Source organism: Fundulus heteroclitus, chromosome 6, assembly GCF_011125445.2.
Source record: "Fundulus heteroclitus isolate FHET01 chromosome 6, MU-UCD_Fhet_4.1, whole genome shotgun sequence".
Classification (NCBI taxonomy): domain Eukaryota; kingdom Metazoa; phylum Chordata; class Actinopteri; order Cyprinodontiformes; family Fundulidae; genus Fundulus; species Fundulus heteroclitus.
Genome location: NC_046366.1, coordinates 18,619,293 through 18,645,242, shown reverse-complemented (window position 1 = coordinate 18,645,242; position 25,950 = coordinate 18,619,293). Strand labels below are relative to the sequence as shown.

The following is a 25,950-nucleotide window of genomic DNA, read 5'->3' as shown; positions in this document are numbered from 1 at the left end:
AAAATGTCTGTCAGTATTGTGGGGAACTGAGGTAGTACTTCTTGTAAATAGTTGAGAATCCCTGATCTAGCTTGTTGGATACTGTTCTGCTGATATGTAGTCAGGGTATGTACCCTAAAATGGTATAATATTCTCTTACTAAATACAATCTCATCGTCATATTATGAGTGACATTGTTGTTGTTGTTGTTGTTGAGACATAACCAAAAAGCTTTGCAAACCAGTTCAGTTTAAAAGGTTCTAGAAGCACAACATTAGGTAATTTAATATAGTAATTTTATTTTAAATCCATCCATCCATTCATCGTCTATGCCCACTAGTGATTTGCACTACGGTTCCTTTGAGTGAACTGAATCACTAGAATCAGCACAGTAAAATTATTTGTTCAAATGATTTGTTCACTTAATTATTAAGTTCCTAAAACCCCATTTTCATTTCCTTACATTATATTAAGCAAATATCATGGCTTAGTATGTTATTCATAGAGCTGTAACTGCATTATCTGTTCCTTTACATTTAAAATAAGGAATAAGCAGGGCTTCAGTGATGCTGAGTTTGCCCTTTATAGAATGTTAACTCCCCATTTTGTTTCTTTACAGTTAAAACAAGTAATACAGATGAAACAGACTTTTCAGGCTCCCTCCTTACCTTATTTTGAAGTTTCAGCAAGTGCCCACTAATCTTACCAGGATCACAGGGAACTAAAGTGCTGGGCACAGACACAGAACAGACAACCAGGCACGCGTTCATAACTAAGGGCAAATTAGAGGGACCAAATAATAAGTCATGTTTTTGGACAGTAAGAGGAAGCTGAGTACTCAGAGAGAAACCATGCATGTACAAGAACAACAGAAACTTCATGCAGAAAGCCCACAAGCTGGGATTTGAACCCCAGACCGCAAATATACCGTGCAGCCCAAAATAAAATACAATTTAAACAAAACAAATTTTTATGCATAATCAATGTGTCTTTGGTTTTCACTACTAAACAGTGTATAATTGAAAATGGAATAAATGTATTTTATTTGTAATTTAAATAATGTTTAGTGCATTTCAAAAGCATCTGCGTTCTGTAGTATTTGACTCTATGCACACATCTATTTTTCTCATAGTGATCCCATATCAGATCTTGTACTATGGTGTAGATAAAGTAGAAAATTACATAACATGACTTCAATTACATCCTTATTTCATTCATTTTATTGGGGGAGGAGGGGATCCAGTTTCCAAGGCGAGCTTGCCACTCACAATATGCCGGACGCGTTTACGTACGCCAAGCTCCGATGTGCTCAAAAAACATTCAGCATGAACACCAAAAAAAAAAAAGCACGACAGGAAGCTGAAGTCGCCACATAGCGTATGCGCCTCCGAGTCGTCTGAAATCATCACACACCTGAATCTACTAGTCATCCTGGTGTATTGTTCTGTCTTCTTCCAGCAACGCCTGGTTGTAGTCCTCGGCGTTAGTTTCGCTCAACCCCAGCGTTGAAGTGTCCGGAAATACAAAGATAGAGCGACTTTACGCGGATTATAAGGCGGTTTATGATATATTTATTACATGTCTGTTTGACTATTAGGGGGGTAATAAGGCACTGTCATCAATGCCGTGTTCCGGTAAAAACGTTTAGCAAGTGGAAGCTAAAAGTTTGATGCCGTTTCGAAAACTTTGTCGGCGCGGCTAGCTTTTTCCTGGTGAGGCTGTCAGTGTTTTGAGGGTTACGGGTGAGTAATTCACCGGGTCATTCGCGTAGTTTGCGACTTCTGCTTATTCCTGCGTGCGAACGAGCCCGTCGATGTGTTAAAAGTCACGTTTTTATTTTATTTATTTTTTCTGAACTCACACGGCTTTCTCGTTATCGGCAGCGGAGATGGCCACCGCGCCTCCGACCTCGCTTCACATGAGATCCGCAGATCTGATCAAGAAGGAACCTCTGGACTACGGAGGGTTTGGCGAGGTCTACCTGTGCTACCACGCCACCCTGGGCCAAGTGGTGCTGAAGACCGTGTACACGGGTCCACTTCGCAACGAGTGAGTGCTCGCTGCTGTGCGCACACACCGTCCAAGGCTGGGTATTCCCCTTCCTCTGGCGTCACGAACACAGCCCGTTTAAAATAAAAAGGGTGTCCGATCCCTCAGCCCCATCTGAAAGGAAATTAGGAAGTAGATGATGTGCACTGCTGTACTTCTCAGATGCGCATAGAGAAGTGCTAATAATCACAAATTGTCTTTTTTTTTTTCCTGTGAACAAACCGGCACAGATTTCTTTTTTTGATCACTTCCCTTTCACGCAGAAAGAAATGTAGGTCCATGTAAAAATGCGGCTGTCTGATATCCTTTTTTTTTTTTTTAGATCAGATGCAACACTTACATTTAACACCCTTATTCTAAGAATTTTTTATCATTTCAATGTGGCATTTCGTGTCTTTACTGTCAGTTGCAGTTGTTTGGATTGGACGGATTATGGTCCTAAAAAGAGCCCAGCACGCTGACACGTTTTATTTAGGCCAGACACTATATGGTATATTTATTTTCCTTCGGAGGCTTTGAGTGACTTTATGTGAAGCTATGCCCACAAATGCAACATAGCAAGAGTAGCTGGGAACGTGAAATGATAAACTTGCACATGTCAAGGAGTTATTCTCTTAATCACAGTTCTCTGATGATCGTGGTATTAAAGACGTCAGAGTATCTTGGATGGGAACGCAAGCTCTTTATTCTACGGCGTCTTGCAAAAACATCCGTGCCAGTGGACGTTTCGCCATTTGTTTCACTCTAATTTGATGTCAGTTCAGCACAGAGATTTGTTTTGAGCCCCCACGAGTCAATGGTTTACAGAACCAATGATGGCGGCGATCACAGCTGCAGTTGTTTGTCTTCACCAGCTTCGGACATCCCGAGTTGAAACTGACAAACTGTGTTCTTCGTCGCCGAGAGTCAGATTGAATGGAGAGCATCTGTGAATATATGATTTAGACCTAAACCAGGCCTGTTCAGAGTGCATTTATGGCCCCTGGACTGATTTTGTGTGGGCCCCCCGACTGCATTTCAAGAAAAAATTTGGTCTACATGAAAGATTTGGCTGAAGGAGATGGGAGCGTTTTAATTTTTATTAGGGTAAAATTAATACAGACAGGTTAAGATCTTACAGCTTAAAATGTTGGGCACAACTCAATGTGTTTGTCTTTTAATAACCACATTTTTTACATTCTATCTAATTTTATAGTAAATATGACCACAGCTGTCGGAGGACTTGAACTCAAATCCTTTTCCTTCAGAAAATCTGAATAATCTGTTTAATTAAAATGGACATATTTTTAAAAGCAGGTTAAAAAAATGTTTGAGTTATTGTTTTATCGTTATTATCCGGGGTTTTTGGCACTTTTGACTTGAGATGTCGGCCCACATGCCAATAAGTTTGGAAACCCCTGTCTTAAACTATTCTCCAGTAGCTTTTTAACAGGTTAAAAACATTTAACATCTTCCAGCAGCGACCTGTATTCAGATCCATCCGTCGTTCCATCAGCTCAGAACAGCTTCCCTGTCCCTGCTGAAGAAAAGCATCCCAACACCATGATGCTGCCACCACCACATTGTACAGTGGGCTTGGTGTCTTCAGACTGTGTGCATTGGTCTAAATGCACAGAGTTTTGCATTTAGACGGAAAAAAAAGCTTGGGTTTGGTCTCATCTGAGCAGAGCGCCTTTTTTATGCCGCTCTTTCATAAAAGGTGGATTTGTGGAGGCCCCAACTGATAGTTGTCCTGTCTAGAGATTCTTCCCCCTGATCGCTGTCACTCTCTGCTGCTCCTGCAGAGTACCAGTCCTCTTGCCTGCTTTCCTGATTGATAGTTTCCTCCCCCGGAACGTCAGTTTAGTAGCTAAATCCTGGCTTTCTAGTTTTGCCCCCTGTGCCCCACTCTTCTCTGCAAAACAGCAGTGCGCTTCCTGCATGTTCTTACTGTGCCTTTTAACTGGAACCTGGCCTCATGTCTTCCCTTTACCATCCAGAGAGAGTAAAAAGTCGCTGCTGGAGGAGGGGAGTATCATGGCGGGCCTTGACCACAAGCGTGTGGTCAAGTTGCTCGGTGTGATCATGGAAGACAGAGATTGCTCTCTCGTCATAGAGCTTCTCCCCAGAGGCAACCTGCTGGTCATGCTGGAGAAGGTCAGTCCAAGATCGATATAGGGAAATGCGTTAATCCTGTGTGTTCTTATGTCTCATACTGGTCCGTTCAGACTGTTAGAGCAAGATGTTAACACGTAGGTGTTCTTAGGTCAGGGTGCCGATGTCCATCAAGGGAAGAATCATCTTGGAGATTTTGGAAGGGATGGTGTATCTGACAGAGCGGCAAATCATTCACAAGGACATAAAGCCTGAAAATATATTGGTGGATAAGGATTTTCACATCAAGGTATGCGATACATCAAACGTTCAGTGTGCATTTATTACATTTTATGTTCCTGTAATAACAACAACAACCTCTGCTTTGTTTAGATCGCTGACCTCGGCCTGGCCACCTGCCAGGCGTGGAGCAAGCTCACGAAACAGGAGTCCCGCAGGAAAAGCTTCAGGGGGACGACAGCGAGGGAGAGAGGCGCCGGCACGTTAAGCTACATGGCCCCAGAGCACCTGGAGAGCATCCATACACCGTCGACTGTGAAGTCTGACGTGTACAGCTTCGCCATTGTGGTGTGGGTCATTCTGATGGAGAAAGAGCCGTATGAAAGTGAGCTGGGATGGTTCATCTAAGTCTAAGGGAAGGTCTCAGGCTCAAACAGTGACCAAAAAAAAAAAAAAAAAATCTCCATTTGCAGATGCCAGGAGCGAAGACCATATTAGCCAGTGCGTTCGCAATGGTGACCGACCTTCAATGGAGCACATCCCAGAAGACACGCCTCCGGAGATAATTAATCTTATGAAGTCCTGCTGGGCTCAAAATCCTGTGCAAAGACCAACATTTAAAGGTGTGCTTTTTTTTTTTTTTTTTTGGTGCAGCCTAACACTGTAATTCAAAGGCTTGGGTAGCAGAGCATAAATAATGAAAATAAAAAATAAAATAAAAAAGTTTTTAAATGGAAAACTAGCGTAGCTCTTTTGCTGACTTATGTTTGTTCAGTAGTAAAGTAAAATTAGGAAAAATTTTAGGCGTAGTCATAACATTTCACACCTGGGGTCTCATTTATAAAGCTTGCGTGCACACACAATGGGGCTTGGAACGTGCGTATGCTTTCTACGCATACGCACGTGGAAAGCATGGTGGGGGGGGGGGGGGGGGGGGGGGGATTGGTTACGCAGATGGTGAAGTGGTGAATTGCAGCCAGAGAGAGGTTTCAGGTTCCCCTGAAAGGTTCAGTTTCACTCCATATCAAACTTTAATCGTAGATCGACTTTATCACAAGCGTTCTTGATGCTTGCGGTGGGGACGCTCAATTATACATAAGGACAACAATCAGCTGACCCACATTTAATCCACATTAACAGTAACGAGGTGCTTAGCATTGACCATTTAAGGTTGAATCTGGGCGTATAGAGGGCAGAGCATGAGGCAGAACTTGGTACCAGATCTATGAAGGAGAATTACGTACTTCTTTACGTGCGCATAGTTTTATAAATCTGATTTTTTTTTAGTATGGATTCTGTGCAAAGTTTTATAAATGAGACCCCAGACCTTTACCTTGACAATATTAATATTTTCACAATATTACCGTAACCTTCCCACTATTGATGATTTTTTCCCCCCTGTTTATATGTATAAAGTAACCTCAAAGGCATGCAGCTTCCATTGGTATAACAACCCATGTTTTTAATTTAATAAGTGCACAGTTTTCTAACTCTTTAAGCAGACATTAAAGAACACTTTATGTTCCTCCTGTCTTCCTTGCAGAGGCCTATGACAGCTTCCTTCCTTTCTACAAGGAAAAGCTTGAGCCCCACGAAGAGCATGATTTATGGCATTTGCGGGTGAGTATGATGCTATTGAAGGATTTTAAGCCAAAGCAACGGATAACCTGAACTAGTTTAGAGTGTATTATGATTTGGCAAACAGGGGACATATGTAACCTCGACGTTTTGAGGAGTAAACTTATTTCCAATGAGGCTACTGTTATCAAAATGAGCACCGGATGTCTGTAACTACCCGAGTTATTTACCAGTACAAAGACATCCGAACAAATTCTGTTTGGATAACGCGGAATGATAACTATTGAGCACATTTACTGTGATGTATTGAATATTTTGTGGAAAAGCTTGACCCGGTAATGAGAAATTCAGGAACCACATGCGTTTCTGAAGCGTAGATTTGTCCCTTTCTTCCAAACAACCGGTCATCAAATCACAAAGGCTCCGGTGGCCTCTCCTATGCGCTCTGGTCTTCATTTCGTGCCGTAGAGGTTTAACTGGATTCCAGTTGAGCGATTGACCGGGCCATGCTAGCGGATGGTTTTGTTTTCGTGTCTTGGATCATTGTTCTGCTGAAAAATAAGAATCCATCCTTATTTTAGACTCAGTTTCTTATCCAGAAGGTAACGATAAATGTCTCCATTCAACCTTTCCTCAAACATATAGGTTTCGCCATTTCTGTATGTTGAAAGACTGCCCCGCACCGTCATGCCTCCACCTCCAGACTTCACAGTTAGTTTATGTGGAGCGTGTGAGGTGCCATTTCTTCTCCTGGGTTTTTCTTTGCTTCTCCGTGGGTATTTGCATTCAAAGAGATTGATTTCAGTTTCATCTGACCAGGCTATATACGTTCCCTTACTTTATTGGCCTGTCCGAATGTTCTGCAGCAAGCTTCAACATGCTTTGTTTTTCTTCTGCAGTGGAGTTTTGCGCGTTTAGCGTGCCTAGAGGCCATTGTGCTCATTACTGTTTTCATGGAAAGACTGTATGAGAAAATTCCAGGTATTTCTCAAGCACTCTCCTCAGCTCTTCTGGTGGTTTTCTTGTTGTTGTTTTTTTTTTGCTCTTCTGTCAGAAATTTAGTGAGGCGCATCTATCTGCCCGTGGCTGGTTTAGGGTGATATGACCCTGTTTCCACTTGTTGATTATGGCCCAGCCGGTCCTCACTGGAACATTCAGAAATCAAGGAATCGTCTATAACCAACGCTCTCAGTGTGTTTGGCACCACAAGGTCGCAAAGAGACTTTCCAGCAAATTCTAGCACGATACCTTGGTACCTTTTAATATTGCAGCAGTTAGGCCTAAAGCAGCTGACACTGGTCTGGTCGATTTCAGCGCTTCCTCTAATCTTTCTGTGCCCGTTTGCAGCTTTTCTTCCTGTTTTTATTACATAAGAACGCCACAGCCGGTCTTCCCTCGTCGTTAGAAGTAACGTCATTTTTAGATTTATTTGTTGTTGTCTTTTTTTTTTTTGTACCAGCAACTGCTTTTAGTTTTATGTCATTCACTCTATTACCACAAAATGGTCTGATGTCTTCAATAATTATTGTACTTGCTGGACTCATATTTTTCCAGGAACAATATGAAGGTCCAGATGAACTTGTTGAGAAGATAAAATCATTATCAATGACCCAAGACGGTTATTTAGCCACCGACCAAGGTGGGTAATGTTGGAGCACCAGCTGTGCTTTTCTTTCTATATTTGATGAGTTTTTTACTTTTTTTTAATGCTGTTCTGCATTTGAAGTTCGCTACCATTTTGAGCGTCTTCATTGATCTTTCTGAATCTTTTAGATGGCCCAGCGTCTTTGACTTCACACAGAGACTTATCCATGCCAGTTGAAGCCAGCATTGAGGACCTGCATAACATTCACAATCAAGCGTCAGACTCTGTTGAGGCAGACGCGAGGGGGAACACCTCCGAGCTGGAGGAGAAACTGGACCGGGAGTTTCACTACCACAAGCACGGCAGCTACGCCTGCAACAACCAGCCCGAGTCGGCCCAGGGCCTCCATAAAAACGCCTCGAATCCTTTTTTACAAAACCCTTTCAGCGAGAGCGCCCTCACACATCCAGCTCAGGAAAAATCCTCGGTGCATTCGTGGACAAAACCGGAGCAGGTGCAGCCCGCCAGCCAGACGGAGGGCTGCTGTCCGCTCACGTCAGGGCTCCACGACTCCATGAACTTCTGCTCATCCAATCCGCCGCATTTGCACACGTCTGTCAGCACGTCTTCTCTGTCGCAGTTCAACCAGCAACATCCGCACTCCCACCTGGACCGCCAGCAGTCCTGGCCCACGTACCCTGTGCCCGACACCTTCAGCCCCAACCAAACCGCCGCCCACCTCCTGACCACCTCAAAGAGCGGATCGCTGAATGACTCGGGTGCGTAAAGTCACGGCTCTCCCATTAGTGGCTTCCTCGCTGACACCTTATTTATGCTCCGCTGTGTTTCCCGTGTGTGTGTTCCAGGATCTCTCTACTTTCACAACGCCAGTGGGATCCAGATCGGAAACAACAACACAATGAGCATCAGAGCCTGTGAGCCAACTCTTGGTTTCGTATCTGTGCCCGCTGAGGGTACCACTGCCGTTTCAATCCAAGAAGGCATATTGAAATATGGTAAATCATCTTTTTTTTTTTTTCTCTTGCTTACTTCTGTTTTTATCCCCTAAAAGATTAGTAACGTTTTTTTTTTGTCTAGTAAGGTAGTTAATTTTTGATGAGTTGTAATTTTTCCCCTGTTAGGTCTCATTCACAGGCCTGCAGTCTCAATAGATAATAGAAAAAAACATTTAAATGCTGAAAGAGTAGTTGATACATGCAGTCTTAGAGATCCTAATAGCTCTCCGATGAAAACGCTTCAAACTTCCCGGTGACAGAGGTGTAAAACCCTGTTCTGCTAACATCAGACTGTATACGTTTGCCAGAACGGGACCAGCCATAAATGTTTTACTCCATTAACCCCAGTGCATCGCATGGCAGTGATGCCCTAGCTGTTAATCGGCCCCCGGCTCTTAATACCTCCTCCTTAGCCAAAGCCCGAAGCTGCCTTTCCTTTTTTTCCTGCTCATTTATAGATTACTTTTTCGACTCAAAAAAATGTTGCCATCGAGCCAGCAATTTTCTGTTCTTTGAAAGCTCAGGAAAACTAATCTGCAGCATGAAAGGCTAAGATCAAATTCATGATTGAGAGAAAGTGATGTTTGATGGCGAGTCTGGGGTTTGGAGAGACAATTAAAATGATTGGAGCTAGTCTGACAATGGCTGAAGGTTGAGCGGAGGTGTCGTCACCCTTTGTTACAGACAAATACCTCGAGATCATTGAAAATGGAAAGGTTAGGATTTCTGAAGTGAGGTTTAATTTAATTTAATATTGATCCAGTAAGCCTGCCGGAACTGGTCGACGTATTTGACATGAATATTTATTTCAACAGAACTATTTATTTTTTATTTTTTAGCAAAACTTATTAGTTCTCCTCTGTGTTGCTGCGTTGGGATTGATCCGTGGCTTCAGTCTGTGGTAGTAGGGTTGTGTCAGTCCATTTTTTTTATTATGTCTGTGCTGTTAATCGTAAGATTGTGAGAGGCCTTTAACTCTGTTAGGTCTGTTTTACTAACTCTTTGAGCGAGTTAGCGTGCAGAACTTGTTCAGCCAACAAAATCTTGTTTTTCTTCATCACGTTTAATCGTTTTTAATTATGTACATAATGGTAAGATCGAAATAAATGTATATATATATATATATATATATATATATATATATATATACATATATAGCTGAAAATTAGAAGTCTTTCTTTATAGAAAAAGATTCTTAAAGTTGCACTGAAGCCTATTTTATTTTTATTTTTCATCTTTGAATACTCAAGACTTTTTTTTCAGTTTTTTTGTGCATAAAAATAAGGGCTTAATTTTATTTCTTTAGTTTTACTAGAGGGCTCCGTAGACTATACTGTATTTTAGACTTTGAAGTGCAAATCTTTATTTAAAATACGTTTTATGATATCCGATAAATGTGGGGAAAAAATAGCGTTTTTGTTGACCAAGCGATGGATAAAAAAACTTGTAGACAGAAAACTGCTTATAACCTTTTAACAGAACCTCCCTTCAGAAATCCTGAATTATCTACCTTTAATGGACCAGTGGGCCAATCGTTTGAGAAATTTACCGCAGATTAATTTCTCTAATCAATTGTACTCCAAGCATTTTGTCTCTGTGTGAGAACCTTTATTCATTCCTGCCTTCGGTTTCACGTAGACGACCACATGGTGACAGAGGCGCAGCTGGACGTGCTGCGGGAAAACATCGGCATGAAATGGAAACGCTGCGCGCGGGGCCTGGGTCTGACAGAGGTGGAGATAGAAACCATAGAACACGACTACTACCGCGACGGCCTGCCAGAGATGGTGCACCAGATGCTGGAGCACTGGAGGATGAAGCAGGGCTCCATAAGCTGTACCATCGGGAGGCTGTGCCGAGCTCTTAGTAAAAACATAAAAGTAGATGTCATCCAGAAAATATTGGACTTGTGCGATTCCTCTCAGTAGGTTTCTCTCTTTACGTTAAACAATGTCCATGTTTCAGAGTTGTTTTCATTTTTATGTTATTTTTTGAGGCTCTGAGGACAGCTGACCTTTGGTTTGATGGGATAATGTGTCAAAATAGGATATTGGTATTGTAATGTTAACTGAAGGGGTTAGTATATAGTTGAGGTTTTAAATTTCAAAATGATATCCTGATTTCTAGTAATTATTGATATATGCACTTGTGATAAGTGTGCAGCTTTTCTCAGGTGTTATTCAGAAAAAAGAAAAAAAATCACATTGATTGTGACTTAAAGTAGCTGAAAAGGCCATTTTAAAATTTCTGCTGGACCTGTTTAGATAAAACATGGACAATTACAGTTTTTTTATCATGTTATTACAGTATTCGTAGCTGACTTTGCAGGCGTGGTCTAAGTCAAACTGATATTCTTAGGAGTTTTGAATAATAAAAAGCCATCATGTATAGCCAAATGTTGATGAACAATCAATCTTAAATTTAGAGTCTATTTATTCCCGTCCAGTACAAACAAAATGACACCAGTTACAGAATCTGTAAGGTCAATCAGCATTAACAGTAGACAACCGCACGTAAACCACAAAAAAGTATAAAAACCCTTACAGTGCAATATTCCTTTATTACATGTACGCAGTCACAAACAACCCAGACTTTATTTCTGCGAATTTGAGGCTTGTTCTTCATTTTCTGCTACGAGAGAATGTGATTTCCTCCCAAGTGACTGAAAGTGTCTTAGCAATAATTGTAGGTGGACTATTTTTCCTCCTTTTCTGACAACTTGGTTATCTTAGAGATGTATTCATTTCTGCCTTGAATTCTCTTTGAACTGACTTTTTTTGGTCTCTTACTTGATTAAGATAAGGTTATGTCTATGGTATTTGCAGAATCTTTAGCACGTACATATCACCAGTGTGCTGCTGGAAGGATACCATACAATAAATATTGTTCTTTGTATGTCTGAATATCTATTTGCATTCAGTTTTTCTTTTTACGAAATGTTGCACCTACTTTACGAGGTTTTTGATTTAAAAGCTTATTTCAAAGGCTTTGGGGATGTAACAAACTGGAGAGAATCATTACTTACAAATGGAGAAAACAGAACAGTGGGGAACCTTCCCAGGAGACTACCAAAATGACAGCAGATCAACGGCTAATCCAGGAGGTTTCAACAAAAAAAAAAAAACATCTGTAGCGCTGCAAGCCTCCGTTGTTTTGGTCAAGGTCAGAGTTCATGATGCAATGATAAGAAAGAGACAAAACTGTCCAAAAACCAAAGGTAGACCACAAAGAGAACAAAGGCTTGTGTCACATTTCCCTGAAAAAACAACAACACAAAAACACGATGATCTGCAAGACTTTTGGAAAAAAAAAATATTCAGAGTACTTTGGAAACACAAAGGTGTGGTATTTCACCATCACCAAAACCATTAGAAAAAGAAAAAAGAAAACTACTTTGATGTTCTGTGTTACATCCGGTTTTACATTTTTCCTCCTTAACAAGCATTAAAAATGATGAAAATTGTTCTCTGAACAGTTTACCTGACATTGGTAATCTAATAAACATGATATCATGAACTGATGAAGCCTTATAGAGTGTCTCATTTCTCAGAGGTCTTATTAACCCAGTACTTAAAATAAGTTCCCAGGAATTGGGGAAGGGGCAAAGATATTGTTGACCCCGGAAAGCTGCAGTTAGTCCAGGTTTTCTTTAGATCGTCTTCATACTCCATCCTGGTACCATTGTCACCCAACAACATTTCCCCTGAATTAGCAGCTAAATATCCCCTTTAAGACAATTATAATTTCCAGTTAGTAAACAGGTCTTTAACGTTAATATTGTAAATAAAAATACTGTTTACATTTCATAAAAAATATAATTTCAAAGATATTAATGCATTGATAATAGTGTGTTATGGTTCAGAACACTGTTATCTAGTGTGGGCAAACTAATCTGGACAAAGAAATCCTTAAATTCATGATGGATCGGGGACAAAATGCCAGATTTCTATTGAAGATGCATCTACAACGGTAATCCTACTAGACTGGCTTGGTTTCTTTTTTGGCAGTCAGGTAAGAAATTAATTTCAATTGTGCACTTAATAAATTGCAAAGCCCATGTAACTGTAGACACAATGCTGTCTCTGTGTTAGTATTACACAACTTTACCGTCCTCTGTACATTTTGTGAGTGACCATGCACCATCAGCTATTCACCTGCAGGTGGCTCATGTCAATAAGTGAAGTTAAAAGACAGGCCTAAAAGATACTTAAATGAAATGGTTCTTATTTTTGAGATACAAATGTGTGTTTCTGTAATTTTAAAAAAGCAAAACTGAAGCTTTGAATTAATTTTACAATAATTTCACACATTCAAAGCAATGGTTAAACATGTTGCTCAATGTTAGAACTGTTTTTTTTTCTTTTTTTTTCAGTTTTATTGAAAATAAGATGTTAATTGTTGTCCCTCACTGCAGCAAAACGAATTTCAATAACTCTAAATATTTAACATTATGATAGAGCAAATGTTTTAACATTTAAAGTAGTTTTTACATTTATCTTACAGTGATCCATTTTTCCTTTTTTTCCTGTCACAATTACATTTAATAGGAATTTTATTTAGTTTGTGGAAGACTTGCCCGGACCTTTCCATCCTAAATCATTTTGCCCTAAAACTATTTTGATCCTAACCGTACCCTTTAGTAACAAGTCTCAAAGGAGACAAAAATATGATTTCAGTAATGGATTAAGTGACAAACAAGACCATTTCATAGCAGCTTCCCCTTCCTAATTTCTGTCTATAGCAAAAATAAAAAAACAAAAGAAGATGAAACACATTAGCTGAACAATTGTGCACAAATAGAACATGCCTGTTGTTAAAAAAAACACAGGGTATAGTATAAATTCCTGAATATTGTCTAAGAAAATAGTTGCACGCTGCAAGGAAGAGCAGTTGTTAGTACTGGTGCTGGATGGTCCTGGGTTCAAATTGTATGGAGTGGGTTTTCTCCAGGGGTTCTGCTTTCCTCCCACAGTCCAAAGGTATGCGTGGCGGTGTTATTGGAAAATCTATGTTCTTCTTCAGTGTGAGCGTCTGCGTGCGCGGTTGTTTATCCTGTGATTGGATGGCGACCAGTCCGAGGTGTACTCCGCCAGAGATAGGCACTAGGTCCAGGGTTCAAATTATATTTAGTGTTCATGTTCTAAACGAGCATGGCTCGGTTTTCTCTGGGTGCTACGGTTTCCTCCCATGGTCCAAAAACGCCATCAGGTTTATTTTAGAATCACAATGGCCGTTAAATCGCCTGCTTGTTTGTCCGTCTCTGTCTTGACCCTGCGATGCACTGGCAACCTGTGAAGAGTGTACCCCACCCTCTCACCTTGACTAGTTGACTGATATTAAAAAAAAAAAACTAGAACACCCATAAGTAGTTTTAAGCATGGCTGGACGGATGGATGGATACTTCCGGATCGTTTTCATAATGTCACACTTATTACAAACGTTATCATGGCCACGCCTCCTTTGTGTACCTCGGAACCATCTCTACACTGATATTGAAATAATTTGTATCTGAAGTCCTCACGGTGGCCATCAGGGACTTTTTCGAATGCTCGCTGTCACACATCGGGCTTAATGTTTGCAAAACCGGAGTTTCCCGATCTTTTGACGAGTCCATGTTGGAGGCTGGATTAGCAATCCCGCACATCTGTGGGTAGTGTCTGAAGCATTCAAAACTGTCCGTGCACCTCAGGCACCCGAGATCCTTTGCGATTGCCGCCGGTGGCTGAGCGGAAGAGATGGATATGGGGAACTGGTTGGTCCGTCTGTGGGCCGCGTGACGCCCGTGCGTGATGTTTGGCTTTGAGCAGCACCTCGCTTGGCCCTTGAAGACGAGGCATCCCTTCAGACACGCTTGGAATAGTGTGCCCAGGTCCCTGCCCACGATTCTGCGGAAATTAGGTCTCAGCATTAGGTAGATGATCGGGTTGTAGATGGTTGACGACTTGGCAAACATAGCAGGCATCGCGAATGCGAGAGGGGGGATGTTTTCGAATTCTCCGAAGGCGGCCCACATGGAAACCACGGCGTACGGACTCCACGCGGCAAAGAAACCAATGCAGACAGCGACGCTTAGCTTTGGGAAAAAACGAAACAAACACAGAAGAAAGTGAATACAGAGCTACAACTTTATGAAAAGGTGACATTTCCAAGATAAGAAAGTTATTCTGTATTACTTCTCAAAGGTGGAACAAGTTCATATTGCATGTTAAATGTGCAAAACGGGGGCAGCACGTGGCTTACTGGTAAGAGCAGGCACCCCTTGCACTCCATATATGGGGACTATTAGTTCACAACGCAGCTATCTGGGGCATGTGTTGCCCGTCTCTGACTGGCATATCCTGTCTAATCATTGTGACTAAAAGCCGCTGGTGCCACAAAGTCAAAAAAGAAAAAAGTTACATGTACAGTGCCTGCACACTTACTGGCATGGATTCTAAAGACGTGTAAAAGAGTCTAAAAGAAAATCACTTTATATCACAATAGCGTAATCTTACACCGAAAAATAACAAATTAAATACATGCATATTGATCCCCTGCGGGAACGGGGGGAGGGGTTCAAATGAAAAAAAAATTGTTTTAAACAGGTATAAAATAAAGGTAAGCAAGTCATATTTGTAATTTATGTTTTAATTCATCAGGTTGATCAGAGGATGGTAAGCATGGCCCCTAAATTTAAACTGCATGTGGCTCCACTCAAACTCCACGGTAAATGAGCACCATTTATCATCTTGATGTTTGATCTGTACAGCATAATAACAGTGAATAACAGCTATGCCAAAAGTTGTGTTTTTCTGGAGATTTTGTGTGATTTGTTTTCTTGCGGATTAAATACATTTAATCAAATATAATTATTAAAATAAAAGGCTAGAGTTGTTTTACTTATGTAATGAGTATACTGCTGTAAAATCTGAATTTATTTATAATATATATATATATATATATATATTTTTTACACATCTTTACCAGCGGGGCCAGGAATTATGGAGGGGACTGTACGCTTGGACCAATAAATACATGTATTGTTTGTAATGATGATGAAGACAAGGCAAGTTTTTTTATAAAGCACTTTTCAGTAACAATTATGCTGTATTTGAACAAAAAAAAACAATAAGAGGAAAGAAAAGCATAATGGAGGCAGCGGGAAAACTTTATTGCTTAAAGTTTATTGAACACCAATAAACCAATAAAATGCATGTTTTTTTGTAGGTTGTTATTAGTTCTTTTATTTGTTTGCTCATTAGGTTGAACATTGATAGCTAGAAAGACTTTAGGTTTCATTGTATTTTATGATAATGCACGCTTTAGGGATCAACCAGACTTTGCTTCATTAATAAGTTCTTAGCCGTTACCCGTACCTTGATAATAATTGTCTGGATGCTGCTCATGTTCATCTGCCGCGATGCATGCTGCTCCATGGTCTTCCTGGAAGCTTGCACGGTGACCAGGATGCCCGTGTAGGACGCAACAATTACGCAGCACGGGAGGATGTAGCAGAAAACAAACAGCGCCACGGTGTACGAGCGGGCCGTGCCGAGCTTGTTGGACAAGCTCCAGTCGATGCAGCAGGCGGTGCCATACGGCTCTGGTCCGTACTCTCCCCAGTGAGCCAGCGGGGAGCAGGCAAACAGCAGCGCATAGACCCAAGCACAGGCTATGAGCAGCTGGCCGTGAAGAGCCTTAAACCTGTTTCCTGTCAAAACAGACAAGGACCCAAAGTCATGATTTAGAATAAACTGTTACAAGACAAGTATTTAATGAGCTTTCCCCAAATTGCTTATTTTGCCACATTAAAGGATTCATGTATTTTGGCTAGGGGTTGACCCCAGTCACTTAAGTATGAATGAGAAGCCTTTTGGCCGGGAAATACTTCTCAGTGTTTTTTTTTTTCTGGGAGTCTAACACCACAATGTTGCTCATTTGTATTAATATTAGATTAAGAGCGTTAGTTTCTCCCAGGAGCGGGCAAACGACAATAATGAGCTGACCACTTAAGAAGTAACGATGCAGAGTTTCTGTCTGCTGTCTACGCTTGCAAATTTGTCAATTATTTAAATGACTGCTGTGAAAGTTTGAACAAAAGAATGCAAATTTTAGGGCAAACTCCGAATGCTCGTGCTGTCTTACCGCTGATCAGAGAAGGCATCAGCTCCACGCGCCTCGCATGGTATAAAATTTAGCTCGGTAAATGGGATTTCTCTGAGGTCCAACCAGAACTCTGACTCAAGCTGGATCAGCAAGGGTCCAGGAAAAAAAAAGAAAAAAGAAAAAGGAAAACTGTACAGCTGTGTGAAGGGTCTAAAAATGTTAGCAAGCTGAACAATTTCCAGAGTCTTGCACACTGAGGGGGGGTTGTTTCCCTCTCAAGAAAGAGATGTGCGTCACTGCCCATGTAAGCCAAGGCTGTGCAGCATAAGGAATCACAATAGTCCAATATTTTTCTGGCCAGAAACTGTCCTTTTTCTAAGAAAACAATAACACTTGCTCAGCTGGTGTAATTTAGATCCCATCCTCTGTTATGTCCTTGAATATATATCTGGCGAAGTAGATTCATAGAGAGCTGACTTGAAAATGTGCCATGTGCAGATCCTTACGGGTGACTCATAATCGATAACTTCAGATGGAACAAATTGCTCCTTAAATTACTCAGCTCTGGGTGACAGTGGGTTGCCACCAGTGGCTTTCTGACCTGCAGTATTCAGTGTCCAACAAAACCACCCGTAACCCTGGGACATTTTCACATTTTGCCGTTTTTTTTATGTATTTGTAGCAATTCGTATTCGGCCCCCCAAACACTAACCCTGTATAGAAACACCTTACACAGTTGTTACAGCTTCATGTTTTTGTAATCTGTATAATATGAATGATTTTGACTTTGTAAAGTGCCCCGAGATGACATGTTTCATGAATTGGTTCTATATAAATAAAATTGATTTGAATTGAATTGAATTGAATTGAATCTGTCTCTTCCTGCTTTGCACAGAGAGGCTGAAGGTAAGCCTCCGCCCATCCTTGAACGTGCGGTGCACTGAAGTTTGTGCTCAATAATTACTTTTGCATTGCACTGTAGTTAAAGTTATATTACTGATAGTGGTAAATATGTTCTTAGTTTGAGGGGAGGGTTTTTAAGTGTGGGTCAAAATTGCCTCGCTTTGGCTGGGAAACTGAGGGACAAATGCAAAAGAAGTGGTGTGGAAAGATATAAAGTCCAAATAACATTTCTTCTTAGATTTGAACAGAATGGGATGGTAAATTGTTATAAGACCGTACTTCACAGATTGAACAAAACGCACGTTTAAACTTTCAAGCAGTTGCTCCCGCTGCTTTGAAATTGATGGTTTGACGATGAAATTTTTTTTGCTGCTGCTTAAAATTTCGTTTTCTCTTTGAAGTGCGTGGTTTCAGTTGGCTGTGCTCAAATAAGCAGTTCCCTGCGATAATTACTAAACGGTGCATATAACGCTTTGGATAAGATGGAATCTCCAAACAATTACCCATCTGCATCACGTTTGCCCGATTTCAAAAAACGGTTGCTTTTACAGCAACCAAGCAGGGATGTTCATTACGGCAGAAAATCGATTACCAGGTTCACCAGAATATAAAAGCGGAGGAGACCTTGAAGATCTTTTTGAAGATTCATATCTAGATTGTGTGCACACACTGGCTGAATCACATATTTATATTCCTTTTGTAAGAAGCAGTATTGTGTTGTGAAAATGGACCTCCTTTTTGCTCCCACCTGTAACCATGAATAGTTATTTCTACACCTAGATCTATTCTTCAAAAAACAGCAGGCGAGTCGTAGCAAGACAGATGTGGCCTCTGCGCCTTTTTAGAACAATGTTTTCTTAAACCCTTATTTAACCAGGTAAGAGACCCGTTGAAATCAAGACCTATTTCACAAGGGCGACCTGGCCAAACAAGATGATCAATGAATTCAACGGTCGATAGAAGTCTGCCAACGGTTTGATGGTCACGTTAAAATTTCATCCTTGGACGTCGCTGAAATTGAGTATCTCGAAAAAGTCCGATCCCAAACTGGATATCATTACCGTAACACTTTTTCCTCAAAAGCTCGGTTTCAGAAACTCTCCTTCACAAATTTAGAGCTCATCATTTCCACCCGTGTTCCCTGGTAAACTGGCCCTCACTCCTCTTTCTAAAGCAATTTGGCTTCTTTTCATCTTTGTTTTATATATAAGGATTTAAAGTAGACCGCCTTCTTTAACTTGATGAGAGGCAAACAGCCTATCCGTTCTGCTAGAATGATTAAGGACCATGAGGCAATTATATGGATTGATTGTTGTAAAGCTGCGTGAGCGGTGTTGAGCCACATTACCCTCCAATAATAGGCAACAAAGGTGAATGAATGAGTTATTATAATCAATTATAAACTAATATATTGTGCAATACTGTTCTTAAAGGAAGAAATAACTCTGTCTAAGCAGATATTACACAATCAGGAAATAAATGCGATTCAGAAAATTTTTACTGTTTTTCTTTTTTAGATTGACGTCAATAAAAATCGACAACTATTTATGTGGTTTTATTTGTATTTTAGAACTAATAGAATATCTGTGCCTGTAGCTGAGTGCAACAGTGTTTTGTGGAAATATTTGCCCTCCCTTTACAGGTTTTTGAATTTTATTCATCATCAAATTAGACAGAAATAACCAAAGTAAATATAACATGCAGTTTTGTCACGATGGTTTCCAACAGCCTGGTCCTAAGTAAAAACCTACATGACCCTTTAGCCTAATAACTGGAAGTGCTTTGTTTGACACTGATAACTGTCATGACGGGCTTGCAGCAACTGGCAAGCCCTCTGGTACACTCTGGTTCACTGGTCTTTGCAGATTTGTAAGATCTCCAAAGAAACATCATGATCTTACAAAGATCATTGTAAGATCATTAAGCTATATTCAAGTTTTTTTTTTTTTTTTATGTCTTTAGCACACATGGCCTAGTGTTAAGGTAAAGCCACAGCACCTCAATCAGGTTTAACTGCAGAGTTTGACAATATCATAAATCTTTATTTATGATAATTTTTTACTTTTTTCCCTTGATAAATGAAATCATCATTTGTAAACTCCCTTTTGTATTTTTTCAGTTTCTTCGTCTGATGCCAAAATCCGTTTGATGATCTGAAACATTTATGTGCGACAAAAAAAGTAAAAGATAAATAAATAAAAAGACATCAGTAAGAGGGCAAACACTTATTGGCAGAATTGCCGGTATATAGAAACTTTCTAATGAGGTCAAATGGATAACACTTTCTTCAGGCCAGATTAAAGAACCACTGCACAGCATCAACCAGCATCACAAGTGACTCGTATCGACTGCAGTCCCTTCACTTCACAGTCACAAAGAAAGGCTAATGTGTGCTCCACTGAGGGATTATTCTATTAATTCCCTTCGATAAACCCAACTACTGGCCCCCTCTCTTATAGGCAGGTGATGGGCGGGTTAATCAGGCTAGATTGCAAACATAGCTTCCTTTGACTTACCATAGAGCGGATAGCATACTTTGACAAAGCACACCATGCTTAGCAGGGTTAGAGTGGTCAGACTGCAGAGGCCAAACAACATGCCACAGAACGCGTATAAGGAGCACAATGTTTTCCCATACAGCCACCTGCGTGGGAGGGCAGGGGGGTGTGAGAAAGAGGACAGCGCAAAGCAGACACCGTAGAAAAGATCAATGAGGGGAGAAGGTAAGGAGAGACAAAGAAAAGAGTACGATGAAAAGGGTGCGCCACATCTGTAAACCTTCTGGCACTCATAGGGTTGATCAATCATGCATTAAAAAAAAAAAAAAAAAAGCATGAAATATTAAAGAGAATCTCTGATTTTGAAGTCACGAAGAAAATAAATAATTTGTCTTGGTTTTCTTTTATCATTCATGGTAATGCTACAACACATGTTCACAAGTTCATTACCTGTGGTAGAAACTTGAGGTGATGGCCATGGGGTACAGTGACAAGGTGAGGCCCAGGTCACTAACGGCAAGATTGACGATGAAATACTCGGCAGGCTTCAGGAGGTGTTTTTTCTTGTAGGAGACATACAGCAGTGTGCCGTTTCCAAATAGAGAGCATACTCCTGCAAAACAGCAAAACAACACCTCCATGTTTTCTGGCCAAACAGCCTGCCCGATTCAGTCTCAAAGAACTAAAGCATGACATGATTTCAGTCTATTATAAATTATACGTTTTACTGAGCTTTAGTTTTAGGTTTTGAAGCATCTCGGGTTTTGATCGATGGCCTACACCTGAAGGCCATTAATTAAATAAATAATCTCACAGCCAGATGTACAACATTGTCCAAGCTCAGCCATCTCAGTCCCCTGATCAATTACATTGGATATTTTTAAAGGGATTTTTTTTCCTCCCATTATAAAAATGAAAAATTATAATCAGCTTCTACAGCTGTTTGTGATTCCAGTCGAAACACAGAAATACATATAGGCTACCCCACATATACATCAACATCAACAGTAGCACCATTCAAATATAAAAGACGGAGACCCTGAGCATGGCTAAAGCAGTGCTGGGTCACATGTTTTCCCAAAATATCCGTAGCTGGAGGTTTCCTCAACATTGTACACACTTTCCTCTCAAAGTGCGGACAGGGCATCATTACAAGGTTACATTCTACGTGGAAATATTGGGTCATGGAATCCATATGCAAATAATTTGAGAACTTTAATCGTTCTCAGTGTTGGTGGTCATCCTCGCTGTGGTTCCAGTTACTAACGTTGTTCAGGAAAACTTTCTGTACATAACAAAGGACATGCAATGAGTCTCTGAATGCATAGGCGTCGCCAGTCCAATTTTTCTGCCACATATCCCAGGATACATCTTCTAAGCCCCATCAGACTTACACTATTTTTATCTAATAAATCTATTAGGTAATGAATGTTTTAACTTTAGGAACGATGTGTAAAAATTAACTGAATTACATAGTTGGATTCAAAAGCCCCGGGAAAATGGGTGCACTGAGTGAAACAGCGCGGCTTAGGAAACTGTTATGACATGACGCATTACAATGCGATGCTTGTTTTTATACAACGATCAAGACATTTAAGAGCACTCCTCTACATCTCGCAGGCAACAGCAAGGGGTATTAAACTTCCGCACAGAGCATGGTGCAGTCATGTTCAGCTATGCAGGCTGCATATGCAGCCACCAGAAATATAAGATCTTTTCAGAAACCCCACCAAGATCAAAACCTCAGATAAAAGTCAACCTTGGCAGTTTTTTTTTTTTTTTTTTTTTTTGTACGGTAAGTGTGATGCAAGGAATTGGTTATCAGGGTGTTGTGTCAGATAATATTACATGAACCCCTGCGTCATTGAATCTTCAGTGACTCTAAACTGGAGCAAGAATCGAATTAAAGCAAGCGAAACACATACGTATATTTAAGCTGTATAGTTAAAACAAGATGGCAAGAAAAGTACATACAGTATGGTATTGTAATGAAACAAGACAGGAATCCATAACACCATAATGGGAAAAGTGAACTTGAAAGGTCTCATGTTGGGTTGGATCTTTTTTCATGCTGTGATTCATTCCCACTTGAGTAGAACTCACAGAAAGCTCGTTTAAAACAGTATTAACTCAGCTGTTGGTCTGCACCAGGATAATTTAAAAACAGACACAATTAGCTTTGAAAATCTGCAGACTTAACTCACCAAAAATAGAGTAGACCACAGCCACAGTTATATCCAGAGGCACAGGTATGCTGGAGTGAAATGCCACATCGTCAGCCAACAGCCCCATCTAAAAATAGATTGCTTCGTTTTATTAAGGCCAGACATCACAACTTGTGTCAGTTTTAGTTTTTCTTTTTTTAATCTCTGTTATTATGCAACTTCATTTAGAATGGTAGATGGTAAACATTCAAAAACCACGTTAAATGCATCATTTTCTATATGTCTATGTGTCCCTGAATTACATATGAGTAACCAAATTTGTTTCTTTCAGAGCTGATTGGCTGTTCTTGAAATAAAAGCTCAGAGGGACGAACTCCTCCTTCCTACAACCACCAGCCTGAAATAAACCAGGGCTGCTCGTTTGATCCCAATCATTTGCTGCCTCATTCCATTGCGTTAGAGGTTACCTGTCATCCTGTTTGACAGTTTTCCGGTTTTCAATATTCGGGTAGGAATTGAAGGGGCATGGATGTGACGGCTGGTCCAAGGCTTCTTTATGCCTTTGTGTATTTTGGCAAGGGCTCCCAGCTCCTTTTGGTTTATTCCCAGATAAAAGGTGAATTAAACCTCACCGCCGATTGTTGATGCTAGCTAGTCTCTTTTTCCTCAACAAGTTAATACCAGTTTCAGAGGCACTGGCGAGATGTGATTGTATTATTTCTGTAAAGAACACCCAAGTTGTGGATCCCAGCAATCACATCTTCGCCCATTAAATATATAGAACTGTCGAATTAGCACTCCTCCAACAGAGACAGATTAATCTTTGACCCAAGGATTTAGGCTTATTGTGGGTTGTTTAAAACAAAGAAAAAACTAAATAAAAATAAAAAACATTCAAAAAAGATTGTCAAATTAATATTAACCTAATCTGAAAAAACAATTCAATAAACATGATTAAATCTAATAAATCGATTCGTAACAATTTACCAAAAACTGAATTCACACAGAGCAGTCTGATGCCTGTTATTTTGAGAATACAAGCAAGGGTGACCATAAAGAACATTTTTTATTGCAGTTGCACATTAGTCTTGGCGTTCATTAGCTTATTAACATCTCATTAGTCTCCACGTTAATTTGATTCTTAGGCAACATTAAAAAAAAAAAAGACACACACACACTGAGATTTCTGTGTCGCCAAAAGAAAGGAGGCCACGCCGCGTTAATCGCAACAATTAACGGATGCATGTTAAACTGCGAAACATGCATCTGATGGTAGAAAACACATGACACGATGAGATAAACTGTGACCAGCAGCACAGGGATGTTCCTCCCAGTGCAAAGACGCAAAACTTGATGCGCTCGTAGTTGTCAGCCATACCTTCCGGCGCGCTTCTGAGTTGTAACCTCACATTTACATAGCCTACTAAATCCAACCCGGAATCAATAAACACGAGTTATTTGACCACAAGATTGGGTACAATTACAAGCAGGCTTACACATTTATCCACGTTCTCAGCTTTCATCGAGAGAAAAAAAATGAATTTGTCATATTTTGAGAACATATTTTATTTTTTTTTCACTGTTACTGGCGCCTATGGGAAAAATAAACCGACTTTAAAGGCGGCACATTAGTTTCAAACATTCCCATGCGTCCCTATTTTACGCCAAATAAATAGGAATATTGTTGGTCTTTATAAGCTTAAACAAACTTACCTTAAGTAGTTATTTGTCCAACAGTCCACGGATGCTTTAGTCAAACTCCGAAAAAGATTTGTCTTTTTTCTTTTGATAGTGTGAGTCAACTATCCACCCGAAGCAGCAGAACAGCAGCAGCAGCAGGGACGCGGCAGAGCGCGCATCAGTCTCGGGTCTAAGGCTTCACTGGAGCTGAGGATCCACGTGCCCCAAAAACAAACGACCTGCTCCTAGCAATTAATGACGTCAATAACTGCTGAAGTGCACGTGGGCAGGTTCCTGTCCGCAGGGGGTCCGCGTGCACCGCTCCATTAAGCATCACGCCATCTCCAACGAAATTAATTGTGATGAAAAGGTGACAAGTAAACAGTAAGCGCCTCCGCGTCAGTGGGATGTGGGTGTTGGGGGGGAAAGAGGACACTGTGATGTGGGCAGGTGTTGATTACTGTAGCAGCAGGAGATTTTTTTGTGAACGGCGTTTACTCATTTATTTTGCGAAATAGTTTACATTTTGACACGACTCTCTAATCCAACTTTCATGTTCTGATGCTATAAAACGTATCTTAAACTTGCTTGTATGCATGAAACAGTCTGATTTTGGTCAATTAAAAAAAAAAGATTTTTTTTTATGCTCGCTCTGTGTAACTATACAGATAAACCTTACAAAAAAATTATAGATATTTAAAACTATTTGTAAGTTTATGATGGGCGGTGGATTTGGTGGTATGTTGATAATGCAAAGTTATTGCATGCAGCCTCTGTAACTTTGGATGAGCTTTTTGTACAAGGAATGGAAACCTATTACAATTAACCCTTGGTGCAAAGCCTCTCCAAATCTTTGCTACTGCTGTTAAATGGAATTGTGGAAAGTATTACTTGTTAACAACTCAGACTTAAACGGAAATCATGCCTATTTCTTTGTGTATTAAATACTTTATTAGGTTATGGCATTTCTTGCTTTATTTCGGGAACAAATCCAACATAAGCATTGTTTTGTTTAATTTTTATTTAACCATTATTTATGCACGCATTCTCATTGAGAGACAAGCTCTCATTTTCAAGAATGACCCGTTTGATAAAACAAAAACAACAAGAAACAAAAATTTACAAACACGGTAACAATAGAAGTGATTAAAACATTCGACTCAATTAAATAAGTTGAAAACATATGACTTAAAGAAGAACAAGTTCCATGAGATTTCTCTTTTTCCCTTCAAAATAAATTTTAATTGTCCCAGGGAAACTAAGAGGATAGTTTCCGATCCTGCTGTAGAGTGGTCCATGTTGATGGGGCAGAATGCAAAAAGGATTTTTTTCACCAGTTCTGATCATACTAATAGATCATTGAAGGAGAAGACGTCTTGAGAGCAAAGTTTGACAAGAGACAAATGGTTGGTTACGTCAACAAAGCTTCTTATTCGTGGTGTGTGTCCAACATAGAATGGTAGCTACGGGTAATATCTGTTGTGTATTATGTAGTAAAGGTTAAGAACTGTCAATAAAACTTGTGGTTTCTCTTTTTGACAAGTACTTATTTCATTTTGTATCAGTTCTAACTAGTTTAGCAACAGCTCCACACTAACCTGTCTGACAGATTGAAAGCTGAGCTTCCAAAGCCTCAGGTAGTCACTGCTAATTAAAAACACATCTTGGGGAAAAGACTCCAAGTTGGATGTGTTAAAAGTGTATTGTTTCAGTAACATGCTATAGCTTGATATAGTTCTTTGTTTCTTTTTCTTTTTCTTTTTTTTTTTGCCTATTTTCAAGATGGGAAACTAAAGATGACTTTAGGAAACAAAGAAAGAAGGCCCAAGCAGAGCTGTCTGTTGTAATAAAGCAGATCTTCTCCGTCCATCAAACTTGTCTGCTTGCACTCGTGACTGCAGCCGTCAAACTGTATCCCTAATAATGGGCTGTATTTTGTATTGATTGATCAGAGCTTATTAAGGAAGCCGTTTCTGGATGAGCAGATTTTAAATTTGCGCCACCTTCTTGTTGTTTATGAACAGTTGATTGCTTATGCAGATGTTTTACACTTTCATTTGCAAATATGAGGAATAAACTTTGCCTGCTGTGTCTAAAGT

The 25,950-nt window shown here is 40.2% G+C and overlaps 2 protein-coding genes across 2 annotated transcripts; one reads left to right on the top strand and one right to left on the bottom strand.

The window, feature by feature from the left end:
• Nucleotides 1-1,379: 1,379 nt before the first annotated feature.
• Nucleotides 1,380-12,040, top strand: ripk1l (receptor (TNFRSF)-interacting serine-threonine kinase 1, like). The gene is made up of 11 exons (XM_012875618.3): nucleotides 1,380-1,721; nucleotides 1,863-2,028; nucleotides 4,008-4,164; nucleotides 4,274-4,411; nucleotides 4,495-4,726; nucleotides 4,815-4,964; nucleotides 5,885-5,961; nucleotides 7,474-7,558; nucleotides 7,693-8,283; nucleotides 8,371-8,520; nucleotides 10,159-12,040. The coding sequence occupies exons 2-11, from the start codon at nucleotides 1,868-1,870 to the stop codon at nucleotides 10,446-10,448; spliced, it is 2,031 nt and encodes a 676-aa protein (XP_012731072.2). The 5' UTR covers nucleotides 1,380-1,721; nucleotides 1,863-1,867; the 3' UTR covers nucleotides 10,449-12,040.
• An 826-nt stretch (nucleotides 12,041-12,866) lies between these two features.
• opn7a (opsin 7, group member a) lies at nucleotides 12,867-24,019 on the bottom strand. Its single transcript, XM_036138235.1, has 6 exons — nucleotides 23,885-24,019; nucleotides 22,211-22,298; nucleotides 20,457-20,619; nucleotides 20,025-20,152; nucleotides 15,876-16,210; nucleotides 12,867-14,593 (listed from the first exon to the last, which is right to left on the bottom strand). Exons 2-6 carry the CDS (start codon nucleotides 22,296-22,298, stop codon nucleotides 13,964-13,966), a joined length of 1,344 nt encoding a protein of 447 aa, XP_035994128.1. The 5' UTR covers nucleotides 23,885-24,019; the 3' UTR covers nucleotides 12,867-13,963.
• Nucleotides 24,020-25,950: the final 1,931 nt, after the last annotated feature.